This window comes from Alligator mississippiensis, chromosome 12 (genome assembly GCF_030867095.1).
Source record: "Alligator mississippiensis isolate rAllMis1 chromosome 12, rAllMis1, whole genome shotgun sequence".
Taxonomy (NCBI): domain Eukaryota; kingdom Metazoa; phylum Chordata; order Crocodylia; family Alligatoridae; genus Alligator; species Alligator mississippiensis.
The window spans coordinates 51,865,137-51,892,136 of NC_081835.1; the positions used below are offsets into that span (position 1 = coordinate 51,865,137).

The window sequence follows — 27,000 nt, forward strand, 5'->3', positions numbered from 1 at the left end:
GAGAGATCAATGCAACGTGATTCTACTTTTCTGAAGTCACCGAATAGTTAACTTGTGTAACCATCTTCTTCCCTGGAATGTCAGTTTTCTCTTTCCATCCGTGCCTGTGCGTGCGTGCACATGTGTGTCTGTGGGGATATTTGCGTGTGGGGTACAAAAGATGGCTCCTTTTAATGTCTTGCAGGATCTGTTTAAAAAGAGGTTGTATCTGTGCTCTCCCTGACTTCCATGAAATGGCTGCAGTTTCCACAACACTAAGACGGCTGAAAGGAAATGGTCTCCTCTCTGAGCATGCTTACTGTGGCACACGGACCTGTAGAGGGAGCTAGGTCATGTGGCCAAAGCAGGACTGTTGTTCATGTGGACCAAGTAGGAAACAGAGCAAGAAGCACTGTAGCTTCCATCAAACAGTAAGCACCTTAAAACACGACTACAGCTTCGTCCTGGGCATTAAACAGTAACATGACAGCATTTGGGTCTGTCACGACACAGTTAAACTCAAGAGCTGCGAACAAGTTTGTTGTTCAACTTCACTCCTAGGTATCGTAACTGATTATCTCCATGCGATTTGCAGCTTTCCATGAAACGGTTTTAGTTCCAAAAGAAGAGATTTATTTTTTTTATTTTTTTGCTCCTGAAGCAGACATGATGCACATACCAGTGTCGCTTTAGGAGACTGGCCTTTGAATGGCAGTGTGGTGCAGCTAATGATGTGTGAGATTTTAAGGGCTGCTTAGGAGCTCATTTTTTCTCTTTGGACTTCATAAATGTAAAGAACTTGACCATAACCTCAATAACTAATGCACAAATCATGTTGGTCCTTTTGTACAGTGTCACTGTGACACTGTGAAATGTGCCTGGTAAGATGCTAATTGATTGTTTTGCTTGAGTTTTCAGTGAATTGTTGAAGTGTCCCCAATATGCTGTTTGAAAATGTGTCCGTCTGTAAGGCTTGGGAAAAGATGCTTTCAAAATGGAGGGGAGACTTGAAAAACAAATTGGCATCTGCATTAACTTCTGTTTTCCATGTATTTTTAACTTTAGCAGTGAAAACATTTCTAGCGTTGAGCTGCAGTAAGAAGTGCTGTCTTTGTGAGCCTACTGAAAGAATGAATACTGTAACATGGTTTGAGAGAAATTTTAGCTCTAAAAATGTTTTGACTATATTACCTCTTTTGCGTTTGCAGTTGTTATGAAATTCGTTGTATCCCCTTCCATATTTTTTGATGTTAGGTTTATAAATTCATGCTGCAAAGAGGGATAACAGTAGACAGACCTATTTTAGGGCTGTCTTTGGTTAGAACTACAGTATTCCTTTTGTTGCAGTGGATAATATACCTTTGTCTGTCTTGTCAGGTTTTGTTGTTTTTTGGGTGGTTGTCTTTTGCGTTTTTCCTTTTTTATATTAAAGAGGTTACCGTTACATTTCCAGTGATTGAAATAAAGGCCAGAAAAAAAATCCCATTGATATGCCTTGTAACTTAAAGCTATTTTAGAAAAACAACCCAGGAGTAAAGGTGATATCCTCACTTCCTTCTGTCACCTTAAGTTTCCTTGATCAATTTTATCCTCTCAATTTTGCCTGGCATGCTTTAACCATTTGGTAGTGAAACGTGTCTGAAGTGCTTGGAGAGAGGAAAAGAGCATCATTTTAGTAGATGCAGTGCTATGGAAGATTGCTGTTGCTGTTTTAACCATTACCACTTTGCAAATGTCTATGTGCAAGATGGTGAAGTAAATGCATGGGGTGGAGAAAATTGATATTGCTTGTTTCCAGTGTGTGATAATAGAAGATCATGACAGTCTCTTGCATTGCTAAATAAAGGGAAGAAGGGCAATCTTGTAGGATTCGCTTCACTGTGAAAACTAGAATTTAGTGTACTTGATTCTCGTGCATTGTCTAAAAGATGTAAAATTGGGCTTTTCAGCTTCTCACTGTGAATTTTCATGTGTTTTCTCCCTTTGTGCAGGCCAGGCTTTCCCTCTTCATCTCAGTTCATTGTGATGCAATATGTTGAACTAGTGGCTATTTTAATGTTGAGCCTTAAAGGGAAACTTCTTCCTCAGTCCTGCTTTGTGGGAGAATTGCATTTTTCCATGTTGAAGAACAAGCAGGAGGTACTTGACTCCATTTAAGAATTTCCCTTCTTTCTCTCTTCTCTTCCATCCTCCCTTCCCCCTTTCTTGTGGGAGGTGCTCCAGAAAATATTAAACATAAAGAAACCCACGTACGTTGGCATTGTGATAAATATGTCACTTTTTGCATTTGAATCCAGTCCAGCTGATCTCTGCTTACAGATGTTCCTGCGAGTTGCTCAGGCAGTTTTACTGGGAGCTATAGCAGATATGAGGGTTGCCAAGACTTTGTGCTTAATTGTGAAACGGAACAGAGACAAACTACTTGTGATTTTGAAGCTAAAATTTCTTCTTTTATCCTGCTAGCTGGGCCAGTTGTATCTTATGGTTCGACATAGGCTCAGCTCAGGAAAGTATTAGGTGCAGTACTTCTATCAGTTCATTCGCTTTTTTTTCTTTTTGATGATTATGTTTCTGATACGTTTTTAAGGTTGGTAACGTAAGCTCACATTGTATTATAAATCTCTGAAGTGAAAAATTGACGGCCCTTCAACTCAGCGGATCAAATCTCAAATTCACTTTCAGTTGGACACTGTACATTTGCTGATTGACCCACGTGCATTTATCCCAGCATTCAAAAGGCGCACAGTTTTATTAAGCAGAATATAATTAGCACATGCGCCCTCAAATGTAAATGCTAATAGGCAGCATCTCTTTTTCATAGGCAAGGAAGGGCTACTCTTGAAGGCCACTGTAACAGAACACATTGTTGCATGGTTTTTAAGGGGGGTTTTCAGGCTATGATCAGTCTTAGGCTTGGCATTGTGTCAGAATGTTGACAGATTATCTTTATTAACTGTGTATTGTACCAGGACAGACGCTGTATCCCTCTGATGCCTTAGATAACAGTTGCTCCAATGGAAGCCCTTAAGTCTGCAGGTTCTCTGTGAAATGGCTGCAGCTTGGAGTGAACAGTGAAATGGTCTCCACTGGGCATGCTCACTCTGTAGAGGGAGCTTTTATCACATGAGCAGAAACTGAATCACTGTTCATGAGGATCTGGAATATGCAACTCTTTGAGTCTTCATCAAAAGAAGACAACAGATGTCTGCAGGTACAGTAACTTGTAGTGTCCATGCTCCATATGTCATAAATAGCAGATTCCCTCAGGTTGTGTCCGCAGACAGACTATTGTCAGGTAGAAAAGGAGAAACCTTTGAGAGGAGGAAGACAGTTAAGATAATCATGGCTGGATTTTGTATTTATTTTGTTGTCCTATGCAAGAAAGAACAGCACAGCAGAAATGTGTGTATTGCCTAGTGAGACAGCAGCGTGCAGGATGGGGTGTGGGCTTTCTTTCAAAGGAGGAGATTTAGAGAGTGGCCAGGGCAGGCGCATGCTTTGCAGACTTTCTGGCTGCTGTGATGACTGTTTTGTTCAGTAAACTTGTACACAGTTCTGAGTCTTAAATGATATGTGTCTGTCTAAGGAAGCTGGCACTCCGATTCTACAAATCCAGTGAGTGTCTACCTTGTCTTTTTGTTTGGAGGGGTGTTCCTGTTTAGCATGGAGTCTCTTTCAAGTGTTTGGTTCTACCTAGGGCTCCCCCTGCCCCTCTTTTCCATTTCATATTGGAGAAGGGGGGGTCTTTAAACTCTGGGAAGACCAAGCTTTCAAAGACAAGAGAGGGCCTGCAGAAGCATTTCACCTGCTTGCTAGAAACAGTTTGACAGCCTTGGCTGATGCCAAGCAAGCCTACAGTTCAGTTTTTGGGATGGCAGGAGGGCAAAGGTAGCCATTTATTCGGAGAGGAGAATCCTTTCTTCATTAGCCTGTCATCCAGACGAGGGACTGAGTGAACCATTGGGATTTTCTTTTATTTCATGGCAAAAGCTGCCTGCTGGCAGGCTATTTAAAATGTTGCTTAAAACTGTCACATCTCACTCTGCCATGTTGCTTTCCTGTTTACATTCTATGTTAACAGCCTCCTGGTCCTGTCTGTGATCGACAGAAATAAAGACCTTCTGAGCTAGGGTGTGTACTTCAGTCTTGACCTTCACTGTTGTCCCTTGATTATTGCAGAGCTGCCAGAACTGTGGGTGATGCTACCACCCCCTGCTGGCCTGAAAAATTTAGGCTGGAGTCTCACAGTTGTTGGTTTTAGAGAAAGCTTTTACTGTTACTTTAATAGATATTAATTTTTTATCTACGGGGAAGAAGCAAAAATGCCATCAGAAAGTAAGGGGAACGATGAGAAAAATGTCTGCCTGCTGGACTGCAAATGCTATCATGAATGTTGTCTTGCGAGTGCAGGTTGAAAGCATGTATATCAAAAATGACGGTGAAGAAACAAACAGGGTTTCTTTTAAAAACTATTGAGAAAAAGCAAATTCCTTGTCTGAAATCTTAAGCTGTAAGTTCCTTTCCAGAAACCTTGAGGTTTGAGTTGCAAATGGGCTTGTAATAAAGATGCTGAGGCAACAGAGATTACCACTGGGGCAGACATGTGTCCGTATGATATCATGACTGTAGCGCTATCAGCACGATAGACTATTCCTAAGCATTTTGAGCAGTCCAGGCATACAGACTGACCCCTGGTAAATGCCTTCAAAAGATGCTACCGTCCATCTTTATATATAGCTTTAAAATTCTGGGTCTGTCTTCAGCAGCATAGGGGTTAATAGCCATAACCTTGTGTGTTCAGGTCTTCATTTGTCCCTGTTATTTGAAACTAACCATTATGCTTCTTTTGTGTAGTCATAATGCATATGGCCTACAGTAGCCCTTCAAAAGACATGGAAATTTACTAGCCCAGATGCAATCTATTTGACTGTCCCTGTCACCGTTATACTAGGAGGACTGGGGAAGAGGGGTAAATTACTCTCAATATTTTTTTGATTGTCCCCAAACCAATGGGTAGGTCGAATTTTTCTAGTCTGATCTGTTTGCATTTCTGTACTGTTCTGTGGAAAACGCACAAAAATGTAATGCTGTTTGGTTAGATGTGGAATTCGGGATGTGCTGGAGGATTCAGCTGAATTTATTTATTTTTTAAAAATTTTTTTAGGGCATTCAGGCAACTGATTTGCAGAGGTGCTCAGTACCTGCAGCTCTTGTTGCCTTTATCTTCAGTTGAATGCTCAGCATCTTTCAGAATCATGCCCTCCATAATCAAGACTTGTCTGCTGACATTGTCACCCGAGGGTGGTCAGTGCCCTTAACTCTTCATTGAGCCAAGGGCAGTCCTCATCTTGCAGGATCAGGCTGGTTCTGCGTCTGGATATCATATGGAACACGAGCATTCGGGCTGGTTGTATTGCAGTGCTCATTTATTTCCTCTTCTCCCAGGATTTGAAACCTACCTAGTAACACTGGTATGCTGCAAGAATCCCAATGCCAGTGTGACCTTTCTTGTGTGGTACCATCTCCTAATGACAAAGGATCACATTCTTTTTGTACAATGGAAGGGAAATTTTTCATTCAGACGAATAAGGACATTTAGAGACCCTCTGCCCTCATGACCAGCAGGTTTGTGGGGTAGGAGGCAGATGGTACCTTTTTTTTTTTTATTGTTCCTGCTTTCCGCACCCCCCCTCCCTATACATTTCTTTCCTCCTGTTTCTGCTCCTGATACTTGGAAGGGTCAGACAATCAATTTGGAGACTTCTGTCAAACTGGAATGACAGAATAACCTTGCCTTTCACTTAAGGGCTAAATACTTGAAGTACTGAAAATCATATGCTAACTGCTGCAGTAGGCTTGAAGCTTGTGTTCTTCCTGTGCAATCTACCATCAGCAATTTAGAGACAAATCTCACATGTCACCCTTGCTACCTTTTTCAGAGCTTTTTTTTTTATTACTGAAAGTTTTTAGGGTTTTGAAATCAACTTCCCTTAATAGAGAAGAACCTGGAAGCTGTAACGTGATCTTCCCTTTATGTCCTGTTTCCGTCATTCTGGTATGAATTCAGCTCCCCCCCACCTCCTCCTCCCCTCCATGCTTTTTATTTGAACTTGATTTCTTGTTCTAGCACTTTTATGGAGTACCAGGCTGGTTCATTTGCCTCTGATGGCTATGTGGAAGTGGGGCTGGTGTGTGGAGAGGGTGGGGGGAATGAGAAGGTAGGCTCAGCGTATGGTAATGCACGTCAGAACTTAGAGTAGTCAGTAAAGCAGCAGGAGTGAGGCACATACTGTACACGCTAACAGGAATGTGTAAAAAAAAAAAAAAAAAAAAAAAAAAGTTGCTAGCAAGATGTTTTTTTCTGATGCTCTGGGAGCCATAATAACAGCTGTTTAGGAAACTCATTCCCTCTCCTCATATCCAAGGCAATTAGTTTTTCCTTCAAAATCCATCAGAAAGAAGAGTGGTAGAAGATGGGGGGAGGCAGCGTGGGTTCAGAGCATCTAACGGGCAAATGCTGCCATACTGTGGGGCTGAGCAATCGTCTGCCTTGCGCAAGGGAAGTTTTGAACAAATTGTCCTTGTTCCAAGGGTGAGGAAACCGATGGGTTTTCTGGCGTTTGTTCTCCTCCATAATGTAAAGCTGCTTTCACCTGTAAACTATGATGTAAGACATAAAGGAGAGAGAGAGAGCTGAAATGCAGAAGGACCCGAACAACCTTGCAAGGCTTTTCATGGAGCTCTTGGTGTTAAATGGGGAACTTTTCTCCCTCCTTCTCCTCTCGTTTTCCTGTGTGCCTGTGAAAATACTCTGGTTTGCATTTAAAGGAAAAACTGTATGTGCTGGGACTACGCCAAGTTGTTTATTCAAGGGAAATACCATCTTCCCAAGCTTTTTTTTTCCGAGGGAGCAGCTTGACAGAGGATGGCACGGTGGGCTGAATATTAGATTTTTGAGGTGACATCGAAGCACGGTTGTGATTTGAAGAAGCTAAAATCCCGGTTGACATTTTCCTTTGAAGTCCCTGCTCTCTGTTTTCCCTCCACTGCCCCCCAAAAGGGTTAACTTGTTCCTGCTAGATTGAATTTGTAGAGCAGGTGGTTTTTGACCTAAAACAAAACCCCACCGTGTCAGAATTTGCTCGTTTCCAGAGTTTTTTTTATCATTCTTTTCTTCATATTGGATTTTTATTGCAAGGCATGAACTTGACTGCATCCTGGTTGTAATGAGAGACTTGGTCTGAGCAGGGCTGTGAATTAGCTCTGGCTGTGAGAGGCACTAGTGTTGCAGATAGTAGCTTCTATTTTACTGTCAAAAAATGGCAGGTCACTGTGTGTCTGTAAACAATGCAGTTATGAAATGGCAGTAGAAGGCCGAGCTGAGCATGCTCAGGAACAGCCTGTAGGGGGAGGTGATCAGAGAAAGATGATCTAATTCAGTGCAATTCTTGGGATTGAAGGAAAAGATCAGGCTCCATCCTAATGACAGAGCAGAAAGAATACTTCTGGGACAAAGCCTGTAGGCCATGGCTGACAGACTCTGAGGATCTCCTACCTTTAGGACTTTGGCTACTGATCAGTGCTATCTTGCTTGATCGTTTTCAGGAAGAATAAAGTCTTGGTGAGGTTTGTCTGTAGATATTAGAGACAGGCCCTAAACTGCAGTCTTTTTCCCTCCCTTCTCCCTGTCCGTGTCTCAGTTTGCAGGAGTTGGTGTTTTGCTGCCTGGCCTGCACTCCAGCTTACTTGCAGGTAACCTGAAGTTTTGCTTGAAGAGGGAGCGATAACCGAACGAGGCCTTCTGAACTCCAAGAAATCGCACGCTCAGTTGAGCTGGGGGGGCAGGGAGAGTATTTTTGTGTGCCTTTCCCTCCTCCCCCCCCACTTCTCCCCGTGCCCTTGCACTCTCCCCAAACCTGGCTTCTGAAGTTGGAAATGCGAAGCAAAACCCTGTCTGCAACTTCCTCCTGGAGCTGTGAAGAGCTGAGTGGAAGAGAGAGCAAAGTGCTGTGATGGATATGATGATTTTGGGCATGAGGGGAGCCTCGCAGGTTGGAGAAGTGCTTCAGGTCATTTTAATGAGGACTACACACTGGACTTGGTCTTCGAAATGGGTCTCGTTTGTCCGCCATGGGCTTTCACAATCTGCTTTGCTTTGGGCACCCTTTTCCTGTTCGGTTGATATTTTCGCTAATCTTCTAGGGAACTTGAAGTTCCTCCAAAGGATGGTTTGCAGCCAGTGGGAGAGTTTTTAGCTTTTGCTACAGATAATGATGGGTTGCCAGGCTTTCTTTTCCTCCCCACACCCTCCCAGTGTTAAGGAGGAGAAGGCAGCAGCTGTGAATAATGGACCAGTACTTCTGTAAACCTCAGACTGTGTGAGGAGGAGATGCCTTTGTATGCTCAGGGTTTAGGGCCTGTCTATACATACCGGGTGTAGTGGTTTAACTATGCTGGGATATGGTTAAAGCAGTACAACGCTCCTACTGTGGACAAAGCTATATCAGTATGAAGTTAGACAAGGAAAGCAAAAAAGCTGTGGTATAATTACATCCAGGCTAGGGGCTAAGTTGGTGTAACTAGTCTGGTAGAACCATTGTTCCTCTGATTGAGAACGGTTTTTCTACAAAAATTGCAGGAAGACCAGGGTTAGTAGGAGGTGCTGCCAAAAACTTGTTTTGCATAAAGACTGAAGACCATCATCACAGATTTGTGTTGTGAAAAGTCACTTGGACTTAGGACCTTTCACCTTCCATGCCCATGTCTCTCTGTTCCTGGCTTTTGCATGCAGAGACTTGCACCTTCCCTTGTTTGCTAGTTGAGTGATTATAGCTGAATATTTAAAAACTCTGAGTGTGTGTGAGGGGGGGAGAGAGCAATACTGTTGTTTTATAGGAGGCAAGGGAAACCGTGCACTGAACCCGTCCCCTGAATTGCTTGGTTAAAACAAGAGAATCACAAGACTAATCTGGTTTGACAACAAACTAGAAGGAGAGTGGTGCTTGTTTTGAATATGGCATATTAGCCACAATTCACATGATTGCTAGAGGCTCCTAAGGAAGTGGCCTCAATCTTAAAAGGAGCTTTGAGAATGGAGACTGCTTTGTAGGCCAGGTACATTGTTGATTGCATTTCTTCCACTTCCTGAATGAAATAATTCAGCGGCCGTGAGGCCAGCATCTCCCCAACAAGGTTTATCCTAGACCTAGCCGGTGGACAGCAGGACATGATCTGTGCATAGACTTGAAGTTAACACTCTTCACATGTCAACAGCAGCAACAACAGAAAATAGAATCTCTCTTTCCCCAAGTGTTTTCTTAATCACTGTTTCCTAAATAACTAGCTGCTAAATGTCTATCTTTTTCTTTGTAAGCCAACGGATATTATTAGAAAGTTGATTTTCAGGAGGAAAAGGGAGAAAAATAAAGGGTGAATGAGAATCTGCTGCTGCTGGAATTGCATCATTATTAAGAGCTTTGCCTCTCTTTCTTGCTACAGTACATATTGCATACCTCGCCGCCGCCTTGCACAGTAGGTGAAATACTACTTTGTTGAAGTGCTTACTGGAGGTTTGCCTAGGAGTAGAATTTGATCTGTTGGGAGAGCTGGTTTTGTGGGGGTGGCTGGGTGGCCTGTGGGGGGAAGAGTGGTGTCACTGGCATGGAGAAAGGAGCTACATATCCATTGAGTTTTGAAGCTTCTGGTTGTAGGCTTTGCAGGCCATTCAGAATCATTCCTCTCTCTTTCTTTCCTAGTCTGCAAACAGATGTGTTGATGCGGCTGGTGCCCTGAATGTTAAATGTTAAATAATAGCATTTTCTATAGTGCACTGCATAGTTGGGGAAGAGAAGGGTTAGTCTTCTTTGATTGTTTCCCACATGCATGCTTCTTCAAGCTGACCTGTTTTAGCTGCATTTTTAAATTAGAAAAAGGTTTCTTCTAAGTCTCAGGTTCCTGGACAGTTCATTTTAAGACAATGAGGAAAAACCTGGTTGAAGGTAGACATCTTAGTATATCTCTTTTCATTGTCTGCAATTTAGAGAACTCTGGTTCATGATGTAACTCGCTGATCTCTTGGGGGCTTGTCAGCTACAAAATGCTGGATTAAAGTTTAGATATGCATGTGTTGTCTTTTTGCACAAAAGCTTTATCGGAACCACGTTGCTGGGGAATGAACCCAGCTGGCTGGTGAAAATCCCAAAGAGAAGCTTCTTTCTGTTCTTTTAGCTTTATTTTTTTCAATAATTATTAAGGAACCAGTTTAGCTTCTAGTTCTGTGTTTGGAAATGCTGCAGCCCCTCTGCTTGCATCTTCTTCCATTCCCTTCTAAGCTTTGAAGTAGCTAAGGAAGCTTGATTTCTTATATTCGAGGTGGAGAGGGGGGGAAAAAAAAACCCTAGTGCTAGCTTCATTTGGATTCTCATGGTTTTTAAAGTCCTTTCAAAGACCTACCCAGTCTCTTTTCACATGCAGTAATTTTTGTTTCCCTTGAAAGCAACAAAAAAGAAAAAAAGAGAGAAGGAAAAATAAGGCTTCATTGGTTGTGGGGCATAATCTTTGTGGAGGCTCCAGTGACTGAAGATTAATAATCACTCTGTTGTAGGCAGAGGAATGGAGACGGACGGCTGCAGGAAAGGGGGAAAAAAAGAGTGTGTGAGACTTTTATTCTGAAGCCGGCTGTGCTTGGCAGTTGGCTTTTGTTGGGACTGCTGTGAAAGCAGACATTTCTCTGCTAGGAGGGTGGGTATAAGATTTCTCTGCCAATCAGGAGCCGACAGATTGGGGCATGGTGGAGTGTGAGCAAAAAGGGAAGTTTGCTTTGAATTTAAGGGGAAAAAAATGGAGGTATTGACACTTACAACAAAGTTGCTGCTAAAAAGTTTGGGTGGGATTGTGTGCTGGATGGAAATGGATGGGCAGCCAGAATCCTGCTGCTCTGGAGGAGGGAGTGTGCGTGGTGGTGGTGGTGTGGGTTGTGCAGGACTCTGCTTCTGAATTCTGTCTTCAGGCTGCAAATGTGTGCCATAAACTTGATGCAACTGACTGTTGAGAGACCAAGGAGGGGGGGACTTGCCTCCTCCTCTGGTTGGATGGGGTGCAGGCTTCGAATGCTTTGCAGCAATTCTCCTTTTTTTGCTGAATGTGCTTCCAAATGTGCAGTGGTCTTTGCCCCCTCCACAGGGCTGAAGAAGCTTTGGACTGTTTTAGATGTTGATGTGCAGTGCATGCTGGTTTGGTTTTTTGGTTTTTTTTTTTATAGGTGTGGGCGCTGATTCTTTTAATGAGAGCCATTTGGATGTGGTTCTGAAATATGGACCACGTGAGCCTGTCAGAAGCAACCTAGAGTAATCCTGTCTTGTGTTTTGACAGTAGTATGGGACAGAAATGATATTTAGCTTCTGTGGCAGGGATAGGGATTCTCTTTAGAAAGTGACTTTTGTTTGCCAGCTTCTGGGCTGCCAGGTACTGGTCATGGCAGTCCCGGAGAGCGCAGGTCCGTAGGCAGGTTGCTGGGGTCTGCTCAGTCTTCAGGGTTCTAGCAGTGGCTTTTCTTTCAGGCCTCGTCACTTGAGCAGCAGCATCATATCCTCTGTCAAGGTGAAAGGGGGTTTATGAATGACTATTTGTGGCTAAGGACGTCACATTTTGTAATCCAGAAAATGTAGATCAATTGAACAAAAAAAATTGGCTAATCTGAAAACTTGAAGCTTTCAGTTGGAATCAGTTTAAAGGTAGGAGCAGGAAGAGATTTATTTGTATAACCTAAAGGTCTGAAAACAAACTGGCCACTGTTAGAGGTACTGAGGCTTTTTTATTTTATGTCAGTCACTGCTGCAAGGGCAAGGTTATTCATTCTTCAAGAGCAAGAGCCCCTGTGTCTGTGTGTTTGCATAGATACAGTGGGCCTGACTCTACTCTCATTTGCAGTAGCCTTCACCAGAATAATTCCATTGACAATTCCAGTGAAGTTGTTATTCCTGATTTACACGAAGGCAAGAGAGAGGAGAGTTGGCATTCATACATGCAAGTGTGCCCCACAAATAATTTTTTAACTCTTAGCTAAACAACGATAAGGTTGACCTACATTTAGTCTTCAGGCTGCACTAATGATCATTTCATGATGGAAAATCTATGATGCCTGTCCTTGCCATAAGCTTGTCTCATCTAAAACTGTTCAATCATAGGACTAAGCTGGAGTCTAAATCACTTTTTAAAAATATTTCTATACCTCTTAAAATTTGGATGCATTATTTTCAGTGTCTTGAGTTTCCTTTCTAATTGGGCCCTCATAGACATGCATCTTTGCAGTTTGTTTATGTCTATGGAAGAGCGTTTATGCATGAAGGGGGAAATGGGACATGCTTTACTTATTTGAGGCATGATCCTCTAAGATGCAAAATGTCTTCAGCTCCCCATAGAAGGACCTGCCCCTTGTTGGTTCATTTCTTAGATAAAAACAGAAGGTTTTCCTAGAAACTTTAACAAGTAGAGTTCCTCAAACCTGTTTCCTCTGCTTAGCTTAGTTGTTCACTGGTTTTCAAACGATGACAGCATTTTTTTAACCCCCTACACGGTGGCCTTAGTGTTTCCTGAGCTTTCCTGAATAGCCTGCTGCCAGTGATGTAGTATGGGTTGATACAGAGGACTTGCTAAACAGACCAGGAGTCTGTTGCAATACATAAAGGAAGGACCCTGCTGCTGTAAGACCTAAAAAGAACTTGGCAGTGCAGCTGAGTTTATATGGAAACAAAAATTGCAGAGTGGCTTGTAACAGTAATACCAGGATCAGCTGGGCTGCTAGCCTTGGAGCATTCAGACTTAAATGACAATAGGAAGGGCAATGTGCAGATCCTTGTTTGCATGGAAAGAGTTTTTAAAGCTAATGTGCCTGGCTCACATAAGTCTCAGTTCCTTTTGCTTGCTTTCTGGGAGATGGGCAGGTTTTCTTTACCCAGTGTGTTTTTAAACCTTTTCATTTAAATGGCTGCAGGCACCATCTGCTCTCTGTGTTGGCCTACAACAGTTGGCTTGACCTAGGCTTATTCTTCTTCTATGATTCACGCAGCATGAAATGAACTCTTTCCCCTCGTCATTCCCCAGCCCTTACGATGGATGTTCCTGTAAGGACAGCTTCATTGTAATAATGCAAGGCGGTCGTCATCTTTTCTTTTTACACTGGCTTGTCCCTTTAAACAGAGAACTGTGTCAAAAAGGCCTTCCTCCTACAGGATTTAAAAAAAACAAACCCTTTCTCTCCTCTGACTGTTGTGCTTTTCTTCATGGCCACGCATTTATAAATTAAGCAGAAAAAACACTGACCCTAGATAGGAGCTTGATGCCAAGTGTCTCAGTGGCAGAATAATATAGCTGGTGTTTATTTCTTTAAAAAAAAAAACCACTGTAGAACTTAGAACTGAGATTTTGGTGAGAAATGGCTGTCATAAATGTAGCAGTCTTAAATGATGAGATTTGAAATGTAGCATGTTACGTTTGAACAAACTGGAGAAAATACCTGAGTTTCTTAACATTGCTAGGCTGAGATCTTCAAAACTCGCTGGTGACTTTAGGGTGTCACTTTGTAGCCCTGAATAGGGCACCCGAAGTCACTGTTGAAGCAATCTTGGCCTGAGTCTTTACTAAGAAGATATAAATGACAACTGCAGAAGAAAATGCACACTCGAATAAGATGGGCTGGCAGGTCTGACAGGCCTTAGAATTTTTGATCTTTGATCAGGACCTTGCTGATAGTTTCCTAGAGGAGTGAGTTAGCAATATGCAGCATGTCCATGATGTTAGAAGAATTTTTCTGTAATTTGGTTTTGTTTAAATGCATATAGTATATATGAATGTTGGGCTAAACCCTGCCTATTTCTGTCTCTCTTCCTCCCCCGCCCCAGCAAACAGTGCAGAGTAAGGGAGAAAGTAGGAAAGACATCTGCATGAAGACTGAGCTGCTGAAAGATATCACCAACAATAAAGAAGAAGGTAAGCATGCTCTTTGATCATAAAGGAGACTCTGAATATCATGCATTTAGAAATAACCTGGTGGGTTAGTGATAATATGCTGTGTCCATTAAGGACCTCAGTTCTGCTCCCACTGAAAATGGTGGCACAGTGTTCCTGGGGGTTCAGTAGCACTAGGAACACACCCCACAGGATGCAAATGTGCTTCTCATTCTCTCTTTCTCCACGCGTCAAGATAATTATATTTACTTCTCACTTCTGCTTCTGACCAGGTTAGGAAACAGGAAGGAGGTTGAGTTACTTTGACCTCCTCATCCCTCTCAGGGTTAAACTGATGAAGTTTGACCCTTGGTTTCCTTATTTTTGTACTATTAATGGCTATAAAACAATGGACTCAATGGATTCCGATATCAGAAGAACTATTCTCATGCAAGCACAGTGAGCAGCTACTGCTTTTTGGCTTTTGTTGTTGCCTCTGCAGGGACTGATATACTTTGCCCTACTCAATAGATTAGGGGTTTAGAAAAGCACTGAACTGGCATCATCGAAATATTTCTGGTCTTGGCTAGACATGGAATATCAGATCTTTAAAAATTCACACCTTTCTGAGTACTGTGTTTCTTCTCTTGTCTCAGTACTCTGACACCATTTTTAAAAACCACTTCCTTACAAGACTGCTTTAGTTAGAGGCTAATGCCCTTGCCTAGCAAGCAGCCATGTACATAACTGTAAGCATGTGAGCAGCCCCCCTTGATGTCAGAGTTACACATATGATTAAGATTTGGAGGACTGGAGGTGAAATTCAGATGGGTCTGATTTGGTGTCATCTGCATAACAGAGAGGAGAATCTGACTTGGTATCTTCTGTTTGCTTAAGCCTGGGATATTAGGCTTCTTTAATATGATACAAACCATTGCTTTCTCACTCTAGCTGGTCTCAAGACAGCAGTCTCTGGAATCAGGTGGGTTAAAAAATCGTAGATGATGATCAGAAGAGAATGATACTTTGGAGTCTGACACCTCTTGACTGACTTGGACTAACAGCATACAGTGTGACATAGGGAAGCTGAGAATCCCAGCTGTGCAATGATATAAAGCATTCATTTCCAGTCTCAGTGCTTCACAAGGTATTGGACTTCCAAGCAATCCCCCTTCTTTCAATCTGCCAACTTTTTTTTTTTTTTTTTTTATTAATGCAATTTTCTGAGACATATGAAAATAATAAGTCCTGGAATCCAAGCTGTGTAACTTCCATTCCCTGTTGCAGAATAATATTTGTATTATCCTATATTTTTTTTTTTAAACATGCCTGACTATGATTTGCATGATGATTGGATTGTGTGGCGGTATACATTGTTCTTATCTGACCTTCATTTACCAACTTTGTCTGTCACAGGAGTTCAATTAGTTAATGTTCACCAGTTCTATTAACAATAAAACTTAGCACTTATATAGTGATTTATGTTTTCAAGTGTTGCCCAAACATTAAATTGTTACAACTGCCTGACAAGTTGTCATGAAATGGTTTCCTTAGAGACCACACAGAATGTAGCAGTGGAGGCAATGCACGTGGCTGGGAGGTTTGGTGTTCGGTGAAACATCCCAAGAACTGGACACTTCTCCAACCTATCAGAGTCTTTTGGGTCTGTCGAAGAATCTGCAAATCACCTAGGAAAAAAATTCCATGTCAGGTTTCTGATGCAGGTGGCTTTTGATTAGGCCTGAGACAGCTTGGGGTTGGGTGGGAACTGTCATCTGCTACTTGGACCAAGAGCTGACCAGACTTTGTTGTTTTGCGAGTATTCCCTGGCCTAAGTTATGTGCAAGGAGTGCACCCAGGATCTAAAACTCTGAGCATTGAACTTTTGATTGAAAAGCCTGAGATTTTACTGTTTGAGCTAAAGGATGCTACACTTCCTCATTATATACTTCCTCACCCCTCTCCCTGTAGTAGGAAAAAGTTCTGAGCACTTCAGAGATTGAGCTTAGACAAAATTCCCCATACAGGCAGTCATTGGTAACAGTCTACCTAGATGTCATCCACCTAGAGGTTAAAAAGGCCTTCGATACAGTATCTCCTTCTGTTCTTGGAAATAAACTGTGATGTAGATGATTACACAGTCAGGTGGGCAGCAAATTGGCTTAGGAGTTGCACCCAGAGAGTGATGGTGGACGGGTCAGTATCGACCTGCAAAGATGTGGGCAGTGTAGTCCCGCAAGGCTTGGTCCTTGGACTGGTGGTGCTATTCAGTGTCTTCACCAGTGACTTGGACGAGGGTGTGGAGAGCACCTTGTCCAAGTTTGCAGATGATACCAAATTAGGGGGCAAAGTTAACAGACCAGAGGGTAGGGAATGTATCCAGGCAGATCTGAACAGGTTGGAAAAATGGGCAGAAAGTAATAGGATGCAGTTCAGCAAAGACGAGTGCAAAGTGCTGCACCTGGGCAAAAAGAACCACCAACATGCTTACCGGCTGGGGGAGGACCTTCTCAGCAGCACAGCGGTGGAAAGGGATCTTGGAGTCACAATTGACTCCAAGATGAACATGAGTCGTCAGTGTGACGAAGTGATCAACAAGGCTAACCACACTTTATCATGCGTTAGCAGATGCATGACAAACAGGTCCAGGGAAGTGTTGCTTCCCCTCCTAAGCCAGTCCTGCCACAGACTTACTGCCTGATCTTTTATAAGTCATGCAACTCCTTGGTACCCAAGTCCTGTCCAACTGTAAGATGAGCTTGAATATTACCTACCTCACAGGCTTTTTGTGACACCTGATGCATTGAATGTGTTGAGTTCCTCGACTAAAAGATAATGTGGAGATGTGCCCTTTTTGTAAGGTAGCAATTGTGCACTGCTTGCTCTGGCATTACCAAGGAGTGCAAGAATGAGAAATAAATTAAACTAAAACCTTAACTTACACCGGTAGAGGTGAAATGTTCAAGTGTGTCTAGCGTTTTAGTTTCTTTTTCTGGGAATAATAGCTAGGCAAAATAAAGCTCAGTATTAGTTGCATGCTTTGAATAAAAGCTCTGTTTGATCTAAGATTGCACCCATTATAAAACCTACAGGAGACTAGTACAGTAGTGAATAGAGTGATATTTCCCACAGCCCTGGGGAAAGGTGCTAGTTTTGTTCTTTATGGGGAAAAGTTTAGGTCAGTTCCTGGGGTGGAAAGAGGTGAATGAAAGAAAAGTTGCTGTTGCATTTTTGAAGATTGTGTTGTATTTCGTTTGTTGCTGTGAGTAGCTAAGTAACGAATCACTTCTTTACAACTGAGTGACTTAAATTCTTCTGCTAATGTCCACACCGGAGACCTCCCTGCTACATCTCACTGGTTCTTTCAAAGCAGGCTGCTGCACCTGTTCTGCTCAGCTCAGCAAGTGGAAAGTTTCAGCTAAGAAGCTAGTTGCAGAATGAATGGGCAGAGAAGTGCGATTGAAAATGAAGTTCTCCACTGTGCTCAACCTTTCTGTGACTGCTGAGGCAGCCATCTTGTGAGAACGATAGCAAGGGATTCTGGTAGCAGAGGAGCCCGGAGCCCAGCGTCATCTTACAGATTTACAAATAAGACTCACTTCTGCTTTTAAAAGAAGGTCAACCTTAAACAGTTCTCCTACGTTATTTTTCTTTTCAGATGGGTTTCAATGCTGGTGGGAAAGTGCCAGTACAACACTTCTTTGTCAGAAGCAGGTGCAGCGTAGGGGGCATTGTCGCTACCTTTGTGCCTCTCCCCTTTAGAAAGGGAGAGAGGGTTGTTTGCTCTCCATGGCTCGGTTCTCACCAGTGTCCCCTGCTGTGTCTGTGCACAGGGAAGCCAGTCAGAGCAAGAAGTCGGTATTTATTTGTGGTAGCTGCAGCTACTTGGACGATGCCTCCCGGGTGTTCAAGAACAGTCCTTTCTGTGATGAACTCATGAACTAAGAACAGACAGACTAGTAGTCCTCTGTTAGGGGTAGGACAGCAATAGAAAACTGCTGCACAGATCAGCTCAGGGCACGCGGTGGTGTGGACAGTGAGGGTCTTGGGCTATTTCCCATTGGAAATAATCTCCCGCATTTCAGACAGGCCACCGAATAGGGACAATTTTCAGTCACTGTCATGGTTTGGTCCTGGCAATTGAAATATTAAAGCGTTTTCTTCTTGTTTGATTATTGATCAGTCTCTGAGTAGATTGGAAATGGTCTCTTACATGGAGACTTGACACCGCAAGTAGATGGCCAGATTCAGGGCCTGGTGTCAGCTGAGCATCTGGCTCAGAATCGCCAGCTCTGTTTTACCGCCCGACTTTGAAACTTTCAGGATCTTGGCTTGAAAAAATGGGTGGCAGCTTCTTTTTAAAGTGACTACAGAATTACTGTCTGCAGTTTTGATGCTAACTGGGAACCTTTCAACTAGTATCCCTCCTTCGGGTTTTCAACAAATTATTATTTCAATTATTATTTCTCTGCTTTCCCATTTCATTTTTTTTTTCTTTTGAGAAGGAGGGAGAGCTGTTCGTTATGACAAGCCATAAGACCCACAAACCCGATCAAGTGAACTGATGTGTTTGGGGTTCCTTTATTTCCCGCTGCAGCTGAAGATCTCCTTGATAAATCTGAGGAAGCACAGCTGTGTGCACTGTCTCTGTTTGAAGATGCCATCAAACCTAGAGAATAACCTATCAGATCGAAAGAATTGGGAGTCCTGTCTCCAGCAGCAGTCCATGTCCCTGTGGTTCAAAGGAATGTGTAAAAAAACCCATAATAGATAACTGAGCATTCACTTTCAGCAAGATTTTTTTTTTAAATTATTTTTCCCCCTTAATCCCAGTGACCGCAGTTGGCTTATGCCTTGAAGCAGGAGGGCTTGTATCTTTTATATTTTTCTGGCCTGTGCCACTGGGGATGGGAGCGTGTCACTTTTCCAAGGGGTCTAAAAGAATTAGGTGCTTATCTGAAGGCTGAGAACTGAACTGAAGGGGTATAAGTCCTGGTGGCCTACTCATCCCATTCTGTCAGTACAGATGCAGTACAGTTTCCCTCTGGCTGCAGTTTGAGCAGCTGGCATGAACCATAGTTCATTTGTCATACACAGTCTGCTTGGGGGCGGCTGTTGGCAAGTTGACCAGTAGAATGGAGCAGCTTTGTAGCAGCGGAAAAAACTAACGTGAGTTTTTCAAAAAGATAAAAATCAAGGAAAGCCAGAAAAGGAGCATAAACTACAGCAGGTGGGGCTGGGATATGTGGTGACTTGTATCTCAGCCCCTCTCTCAATATTTTCTTGTGTTCTTCAGAAATTCCACTTTCATTTGATTAAAAACCAGTTCCTAACGGTTATGGTTGAAAAGAACACTTCATAAAGGCCAAGCATGTGAAAGTGGTGCAGAGGGGGCCTGGCTGAGTCTGCGGAGAGCCAGGAGTGATAGCTGGGCGAATACAGAGACCCAGTGATGGTCGTTTACACGCCAACTTTGTTAATTGTTTAATTCCTGGTCTTAGAAAGGTGAGGGGGTGGGGACCATAAAGGTACACAATTTTCTGTGGTTCTGTCTGAGTTCTGGAAGAGGGACACATTCTTAATGTTAGTTGAGAAACGTTGAATGTTAAAAATTCAGCAGGTCCTAATGAAGCTCAGCGAGTGGACAAACAGGAGGACAGCAGAGGATTTTTTTTGTTGTGTAACCACACTGCAGGGTTCTTAATTAACCACTCAGGAAGGCTGGTCTAGGCAGCACTGTGGACAGCTCAATTAAAACCTCCGTTTGGTGTGTTGCAGGGGTCAAAAAAACAAAATGCATCACTGCTTAAGGAAAGGAGTACAGAAAAATAGTGAAAATATTAGGATGTCACTATAAATTAAAGGTTTACCCTCGCATGGAATAATGCACTTTGGTCTGGTTGCCTTATCTTAAAGCAAACAGACAAAACAAAAAAGCCCCAAACAAACAGATGTGGTTCTGAGATGGGTGAAGGAAATGATTGAAGGCCTCAGAAGAGTTCATGCAAGAAGAGACTGAAAATATGGGACTGTCTGGTGTAGCTGGGAACAAAGAAAGCCAAATATGATAAAACATAGGATGCATGTTTCTGTTCTGCATGTGTCCTAATAGAAAAGCAGAGAGACATTTAATGAGACCAAGAAAGACAACACACTACAAAATTTAAAAAAACCCTCATTTTTATGCTCTGCTTAAGGGCATTTATGGAACTTATGGCTGCAAGATAACTGTTCAGACCAAGACTGTAAGAGCGTTGAAATAGTGGCATATGATAGAAGACAGAAAAAAATTATACGGAATGGGAACGCTCATGCTGTAGGGCAGCGGTGACCAGAAAACAGCCTGTATGCCATATTCATACCACAGGGTTCCCCATGGGCAAGGAAATTTGGTGTTCGGGGGTCAGTGGTTGCATTAATTGCTGCAGTTCCTGGAGCTGTGACAATAATACTCCTGCTTTTCCTGTACCAAATTTCTTGGATCCATGGGGCCAGATGAATTGGGCACTGCTGCTTTAGGCCATAAATCCTAAATTTAATTGTCTGGGGCTTGCAAGGACCTTGTGCTATTGACTCCTTATTCAGTAGTTGTCTTTGTTTATGGGGTTTCCTGCTCCTCCCTGTGAAACATCTAATCTTGCCCTCTATCAGAGGTCTCAGTTCAGCAAAACATTTTATCACATGTTCAAATCCATCTCCATTCAGCAAGGCATCCAGCCACACTGTAAGCGCAGGATGAGGATTCCCAGGTTTCAATGATGCTTAAGGGTGTGCTTTGCTGGGTTGGGAGAAAGTGCAACCTAGCCAGAGGGGGATACCAGACCAGATGGACCAGCAACCTGAACTTGTGTGGCAATTAATATGTTTCTATCACCAGGTCTCCCATAAAAGGTGACTAACCTAATTATTTTACCATGTCTTAAGTAGTTTAGGGATGGACATAAAGTAGATCTTAGAGGGGGGTCTTTTTAATTAGATGCTCACGTAGCATCCTGAGAAAATCTATAGAGATTCCTGAATACATTCGTGCTAGACAGTCTTGGTGCATCTCATAGGGGATCTGTGCAGTGTATAGAACAACTTTGTAGGAACTGGTCAGCTTTTTCTTATCTAGGCAATACGTTATTAGTTGTTATCATTTTGTGCTGATGAAAGATGCCAGATTGACTTTCTCCCCTCACCCCAGAGCAGGTGTGTCAGAGGCAGCTGCAATACAAGCTTTCTCCCTAGTGTGCCTCAAATTTGACTGGGGGATCAGGGAGGGTTTTAATCTCCTTTCATATTCAGTCCTACACTTCTCTGTTAACATTACCAGCAAGAGAAACAAGTTGTGGCAATTTTTTGTCATGTGGACAGGTGTCCACTAGAAACCAAATATTGAAACCCTGTAAATTTGCTTTGCCTACTGAATGGCAGCAGATTTGAGATGAAAGCTCTAAGGGTCTGATTCTTCTTCCATTTCCATGAATTCTGTGTAGTCAGTTAGTCCAGGGCAATTTTTCTTTGCTTTGCTTTGTAAGATTTTTCAGTCATGGGAGTTTGGAAAGTTTTTTGTCTTTTTATAAAGATGAATGGCATTGCACAACCAATCGGATTGCAGTTACACATTTACTAGAAGTAGGAAATTGTAGGTGGCTTTTTAATGTTAGCTTAGTGACTTTTTCATAATGTGTCCATGTGCTTTATGGAGCAAGGCAGCTACTCTTTCCCCTAATGCAGCACTCTAGTCTGTCTTGATCTGGTCACTGTTGTGGCAGTTAAATTGAATGAACAGAGAACAAAATTGTTTTATCAAATAATCAGCTGCAGAAGCTATTGGACTGACTTGATGGGAAGCCACAGTAGCTTAAATCCATCCTGTGTTTAGGGTCTCGTTTTCCCTGGTGCCAGATGCCTCCCACAGATCCTCCACAATTCAGTATTCCTTCCAGGGCTAAAACAACTGAAAATGAAGAATGAAATAACTCTTCCAACACCTTTATTTAAAATGCCAGATATGAAATATGAGAAGTGAGAAGGGAATATGCATGATTGTGTGTTGTTTTTTTTTTCCCCCCCGATCTTTAATTTTAAGTTTTCCCTGAATGATTTTGTGAACAGTTTAAAAAATAATCTTTATTCTTCAGAGTCATTCTGGTTAAAATAAATACTTGTGCATTGTACTGTAGCTTCTATAGGTCAAAATGCATCCGTGGAAACTGTCCTGGGTTACTTAAGGTGGCAACCATTTGTGTTGCTCTGACTGAATCCTACTTGGAGATCCATTAGGCTGCCTAACTGAAGCATGCTTTTGCTTCTTCCCTCCTGCATAGTCTCTAGAGAGTATTGGTGAGCTATTTTTAAAAGCTAATCAGCTGTCCATAGTTTAGACTGGCAGTATGCACCTGGGGAGCTATAACAAGCCTTGGCTGCCTCTATTTGGGAAGGAAGGGTGTTACTGATGGAAGTTCCTTGCCAGGTAAAAATGCCAGTGCTGGGTCCCAAGAGGAGAGCTCTGTACTGCTTGCCATCAAAGTATAAAAACCCTTTCCACATCAGATATCCATTGATTTAATCATGAAACGACCAAAAGGGTGGCGGAGGGGTTGTTTTTTGTTTATTTGTTTTGTTTTTTTGGGGGGGGGTTAGGTGAGGCTGGCATGGTGCAATTATGAGCCATATTATGGCTAGTTTCATGCATCAACCAGTGGCAAATAGTGCTGATTCTTATGGAACAGTGTTTCTCTTTAAATCCTAGCTGAGTACTAAACAGAGTGGAAGTTCAGAGAACAGTACAAGTGCTAAGTTGGATCTTCTTTGGGGGAGGAGAGTTTAACTATCAAATATTGGCATGAATCTCTGTGTTAAACCTGTTCAAGGCAAAGTTGAGCTGAATGCAGAGCGTTTTAGAATCAAAAGGAAGAATGAGAATCTTTTATGGGGTCCCAAAATCCTGTTCCTACCACTGTGCTTTATATCCATACCAATGCTGCTCCAAGCAGAAGAGTGGGCATGTTTTTTCTTGGCCAAGGACATGTGAGCAGGTTAATCTGCTGTGCTGAGTTCAGTTATCTATTATGATTTTTTTAAACAATTTTTTTTAAAACCTGTGGCCACATGACATAGCCCTTGAGATGCCATCCTGTGCCAACAGTTGCAAATTTATCCCTGCACAAACTGGGCTATTGTCTCACTCTATCAAATGCACAGCCTGCTTGGTTGGGCACAGCTGATACATTGCAAGTTGTTCCACGTTTATGCTTCCAGCTCTGTCTCTATGTTCATGTGTCCATAGCGTAAAGCAGGGGTTGAATGGATTTAAAAGGATTCAGAGCAGCCCGATACTTGGTGTGCTGAGCTGTGTTGACATTCCAGCCCCTCCCCTGGGTTATGAGCCCTTCAGAAAATTCCAGGTTCAATTCACAGATATATACTTTGAATCAAGCTCTAAATTAGACCCACATAGTCTGACAGCCTAACTAGGCAAAGCTTAAGCTGTTTTTTTTTGTCTATACTTCTGTTCCTGCCTGGCATCTGGAAGGAAAACAATATGAGGAAGCCCTAACTACAGTTTGATTTAATCATTCTACAGAATGTGCCAGTGAATTGCTATCAGTTCTGGTTGTCTGGAGAGATGCTGGTTTTGCTTGGTAGAAACTTTTCTGTCAAGTTCACATTTAGATCTTTTCTGCCTGGGGCTGAAAACTCTTTTTTTTTTATTGGACCAACTGTATAGTTGGGAGAGATGTCAGACAAGGGAAGAACTTCTTACATTAACACATCCCTTCCTGTTTTGTCTGTAAATGAATTTACAGTTCAGTCTGTTTGCATTGAATCTCACTGTAATTTGAATGGGATAAGTGTTCCTAGCCTAGAACGGTGCTTAAAGTGATTTAACCTCATCCTTACTCAAATGTGATCTCTTCTATGACACGATGGTTCTTAACCCTTTGTTACATAGGCAAGACAAACTATCCCTGTCTAGGTTCTATCCTAAATTTTTGCAGTAGAGCAGTGTTGGCTAGGTTGATGAATTTTTGCTCAGCCATAAAAGGTACCAAAACAAAAGTTCTAGCGTATACGTAGTTGTATTGGCAAAATAATGTATTTGTCAGCATTGCTTATTTCACTTACTGAACAAGTGAAGCGGTGCCAGCGAAAGATGCTCTTTTGCCCTATTACATCTATTTTAGGAAGGTTTGTCAGTACAACTACCCCAGCAAAACTTTTCTATTAGGAAAGTGGCCTTTGTAGAGAAATCTTTGCCTGAGATGGGAATGCAGTATTGGATAATATTGTTTGACATGCAAGGTATTGATGGATGGCCCCATAAATGTAGTTATGAGAAAAACTGTAAAGTCAATTTTCACCTTGGCAATGTAGTTGGACGAAAAGGACCAGATCTGAGGCTGATTCAAATCAGCGTGATTCTACTTATTCCAATATAGCTATACCAGTTTATACCAGCTGGTGATCAGCCCCCAGTAACCAAGTAGATAAAGTGGTGACCAATTGGATAAGTGGCAACCATTGCTGTTGTTGTTGTTGTTGTTGTTATTATTATTATTATTATTATTATTATTATTATTATTATTATTATTTGGTGGAGGAGGGATTTGTTCTGATCTGCCTAGCCTTGTAGTTAGGCATGCCTGCCTTTTTAAGTCTCAGTAATGTGTGTAATAATTCTCTCTCCCTCTTTCTCCAGGGTTTAATGCCATGGCTGCAGATGAAAGTGCCACAGAAAAGCAAGTAGGGGAACCAAAAATGGCAGTAGATGGTGAAACGAATGGCTCCTGTGAGCGCAGCGAAGCTGGTAGCCACCCAAATCCAGCTAAAAACACTCAGGACAATACAAAAGTGAGCCAGCAGGACTCCAGTACTAAGTTAAATAGGATAGCAGAGAATGGCATTTCTGAGAGAGACGGTGAGACTGGGAAACAAAACCACATGAAACCTAATGACTTCACACAGACTTCTGTAACTGGGAGTAATGGATATATTTTAACTAAGCAGATGGCACAGGAGCAGCCACTAAGGACTACCAGCACCTTTGCTTCTCTCACGGGCCATGCTGCGAAAACCCTCCCAGGAGGGGCAAGCAAAGGGAGAACTGTGGGCACCTTTTCTCAGATGCAAGCCACAATGCCAGCCAAGCTCGGGGAGGGAAGTAAGGATGTGGATGCTAAGAAAGCCACCCCTGCTAATGCAGAAATCAAGGTCCACAGAGCACGGAAGACCATGCCTAAACCCACCCCTAGCCTGGTAATGTATATGTACTGCAGTCAGTTGTACTGCAATTGCACTGGGTTTTCTATGTATTCAACTTCTAGTGGGTGGTAGGGTATAGCCTCAATATGTGTGTATAAGTGTCATTTGGAAGTAGCCTACTGACCAGAGTTTCTTCCTCCTCCCAAGAGGCAGAGATGTTAAAATGTCCCATGATATGGGGCTGCCCCTTGTGTTTTCAAATGCATCATTAATCAGTTACTTCTGCCAGCAGATCCATGAGGGAAATTTAATTGCCTTTCTTTCTTGCCTGTTTTGTACCTTAAGCCCATCGCTGAAATCCAAAGGGCTATTTCTGAAACATGTCTCATCCTTGCAAGTTCAACCCAAAGATAAATCATGTACGACTAGTGAGATTCCAAGCCTGATAGGAATCTTTACATAGCAAGAAGTTCCTATCTTAGGACTTATTGCTATGCATCACTGTTGCCTTCAGCTGTCTTAACCAGGCTGGTATTCTCCATGTTTCTTACTTATGTTAATATAATGGTCTTAATCATAGAAGGTGCCCTTTGGAGTGAGTGCATGCCTGTCACTTAGTAAAGGATATAGGTCTGCCTTCTTCCAGATGAAAAATGGAATTGGGGTTAAGGGGAACATTCCCTTCCCATCAGTCTTGCTCCTTCCTCCTTTGTGCAAACCCCTAAGAGCAGAAATGGGCCTTGTTTTATGACATAAATGTTGGTAAGCTCTGGCTCTATTGGACCAAGTAGATGAGTGGTTACCAGACTAGAGGGCCTGGCACTGCAGATGACTGGCCTCCAGCCCCTCAGTGCTGTAAATCTAGGGGCAGTTAGCTGGGTCCCCAAACAATCTTCATTCTCATAGCTGATTATAGGGGGAGGGATAGATTCTTTGCCAATACCCAAGTCAGAGGAGTTTAAAAGCTAAGTTCAGCATTTTTAAGCCCAGCCAGAAGGAGTTAGAAAGAGAGGATAGCTGTTGAAACACTGGTGAAGTATTTTCTCATTGGGTACCAACAGTTCACAGACAGAAAAACTCTAAGTGATCCTCAGGCATCATTCCTATCACTGCAACACAACAGTAATCTTTTTTTTTTTTAGAGGTTGCAAAGATATGGATCACTGTGGTGAGGTAAGGATCAGAAAAACAGGTCCCAGGCACTTCGCCAAACACAGATGGCAGAAGGTGCTCTTGGTTGCCAACACCACCTGTGCTTCCGGAAGCAGGTGGGAGTCTAAAGAGCATTTCAAAATTATGAACCTCTTGGGTGCTTAGTGTCGGCAAAAGGGCAGAAACCACCCCTGCCATACCTTCAAGATCATTCCTTCAAACCACTAGCTTCCCCTCTGCCTTCCCCTGATTGCACTTCAGTTCGCTTGCTCTCACCCCTGTTCCCTTTTGGGCTTTTGACTAGGGAAGCCAGATGCTGTTCATGCAGGTGTGATGAAAGTGCAGCATCAAGCTCTATGTTTTCCAAGCAAAGAATTGCAGTCAGAAGTGCTCTGCAGTCTGCTACTGTGGCCCCTTATACACTTGGATTAAGGTAGGGAACCAATGCAGACCCTTGTGAATCCTCACAGGGAGAGGTTCCCCTGAGACAGAGGAACATGGAGTCGGTTTTCCTTTTAAAAGACTAGTACTAGGTGAGGAGACAGGGCCTCACATTTCTTGCCCACGTTGTTTTTTTTTCTTTCTCATTTTACTGTGAATTAAAATAACCTACTGTATCTGACTCGATAGGGTTGAGAGTCTGTTTTAGAAAACAGCCTGCAACATCTGCCAGGAATGCCATGGCATATTTACATGTACAGAAGATGTTGGCTTGTGCATGTGGCTGTTTTGGAC

The 27,000-nt window shown here is 42.6% G+C and overlaps 1 protein-coding gene across 8 annotated transcripts in view; it reads left to right on the forward strand.

The window, feature by feature from the left end:
* EHMT1 (euchromatic histone lysine methyltransferase 1) overlaps positions 1-27,000 on the forward strand; it is a 153,252-nt gene that overhangs the window by 60,417 nt on the left and 65,835 nt on the right. For 3 of the 8 annotated variants that reach the window (XM_006273851.4, XM_006273854.4, XM_006273855.4), the window contains exons 2-3: positions 13,878-13,965; positions 24,611-25,167. In XM_006273851.4, coding sequence (XP_006273913.2) covers positions 13,878-13,965; positions 24,611-25,167 — 645 coding nt within the window. Of the gene's footprint in view, positions 1-3,088; positions 3,191-7,459; positions 7,601-7,654; positions 7,732-10,721; positions 10,825-13,877; positions 13,966-14,874; positions 15,071-24,610; positions 25,168-27,000 lie in introns of those variants that run through there. The other 5 variants (XM_019475728.2, XM_006273850.4, XM_019475727.2 and 2 more) reach the window with 5 other exon arrangements.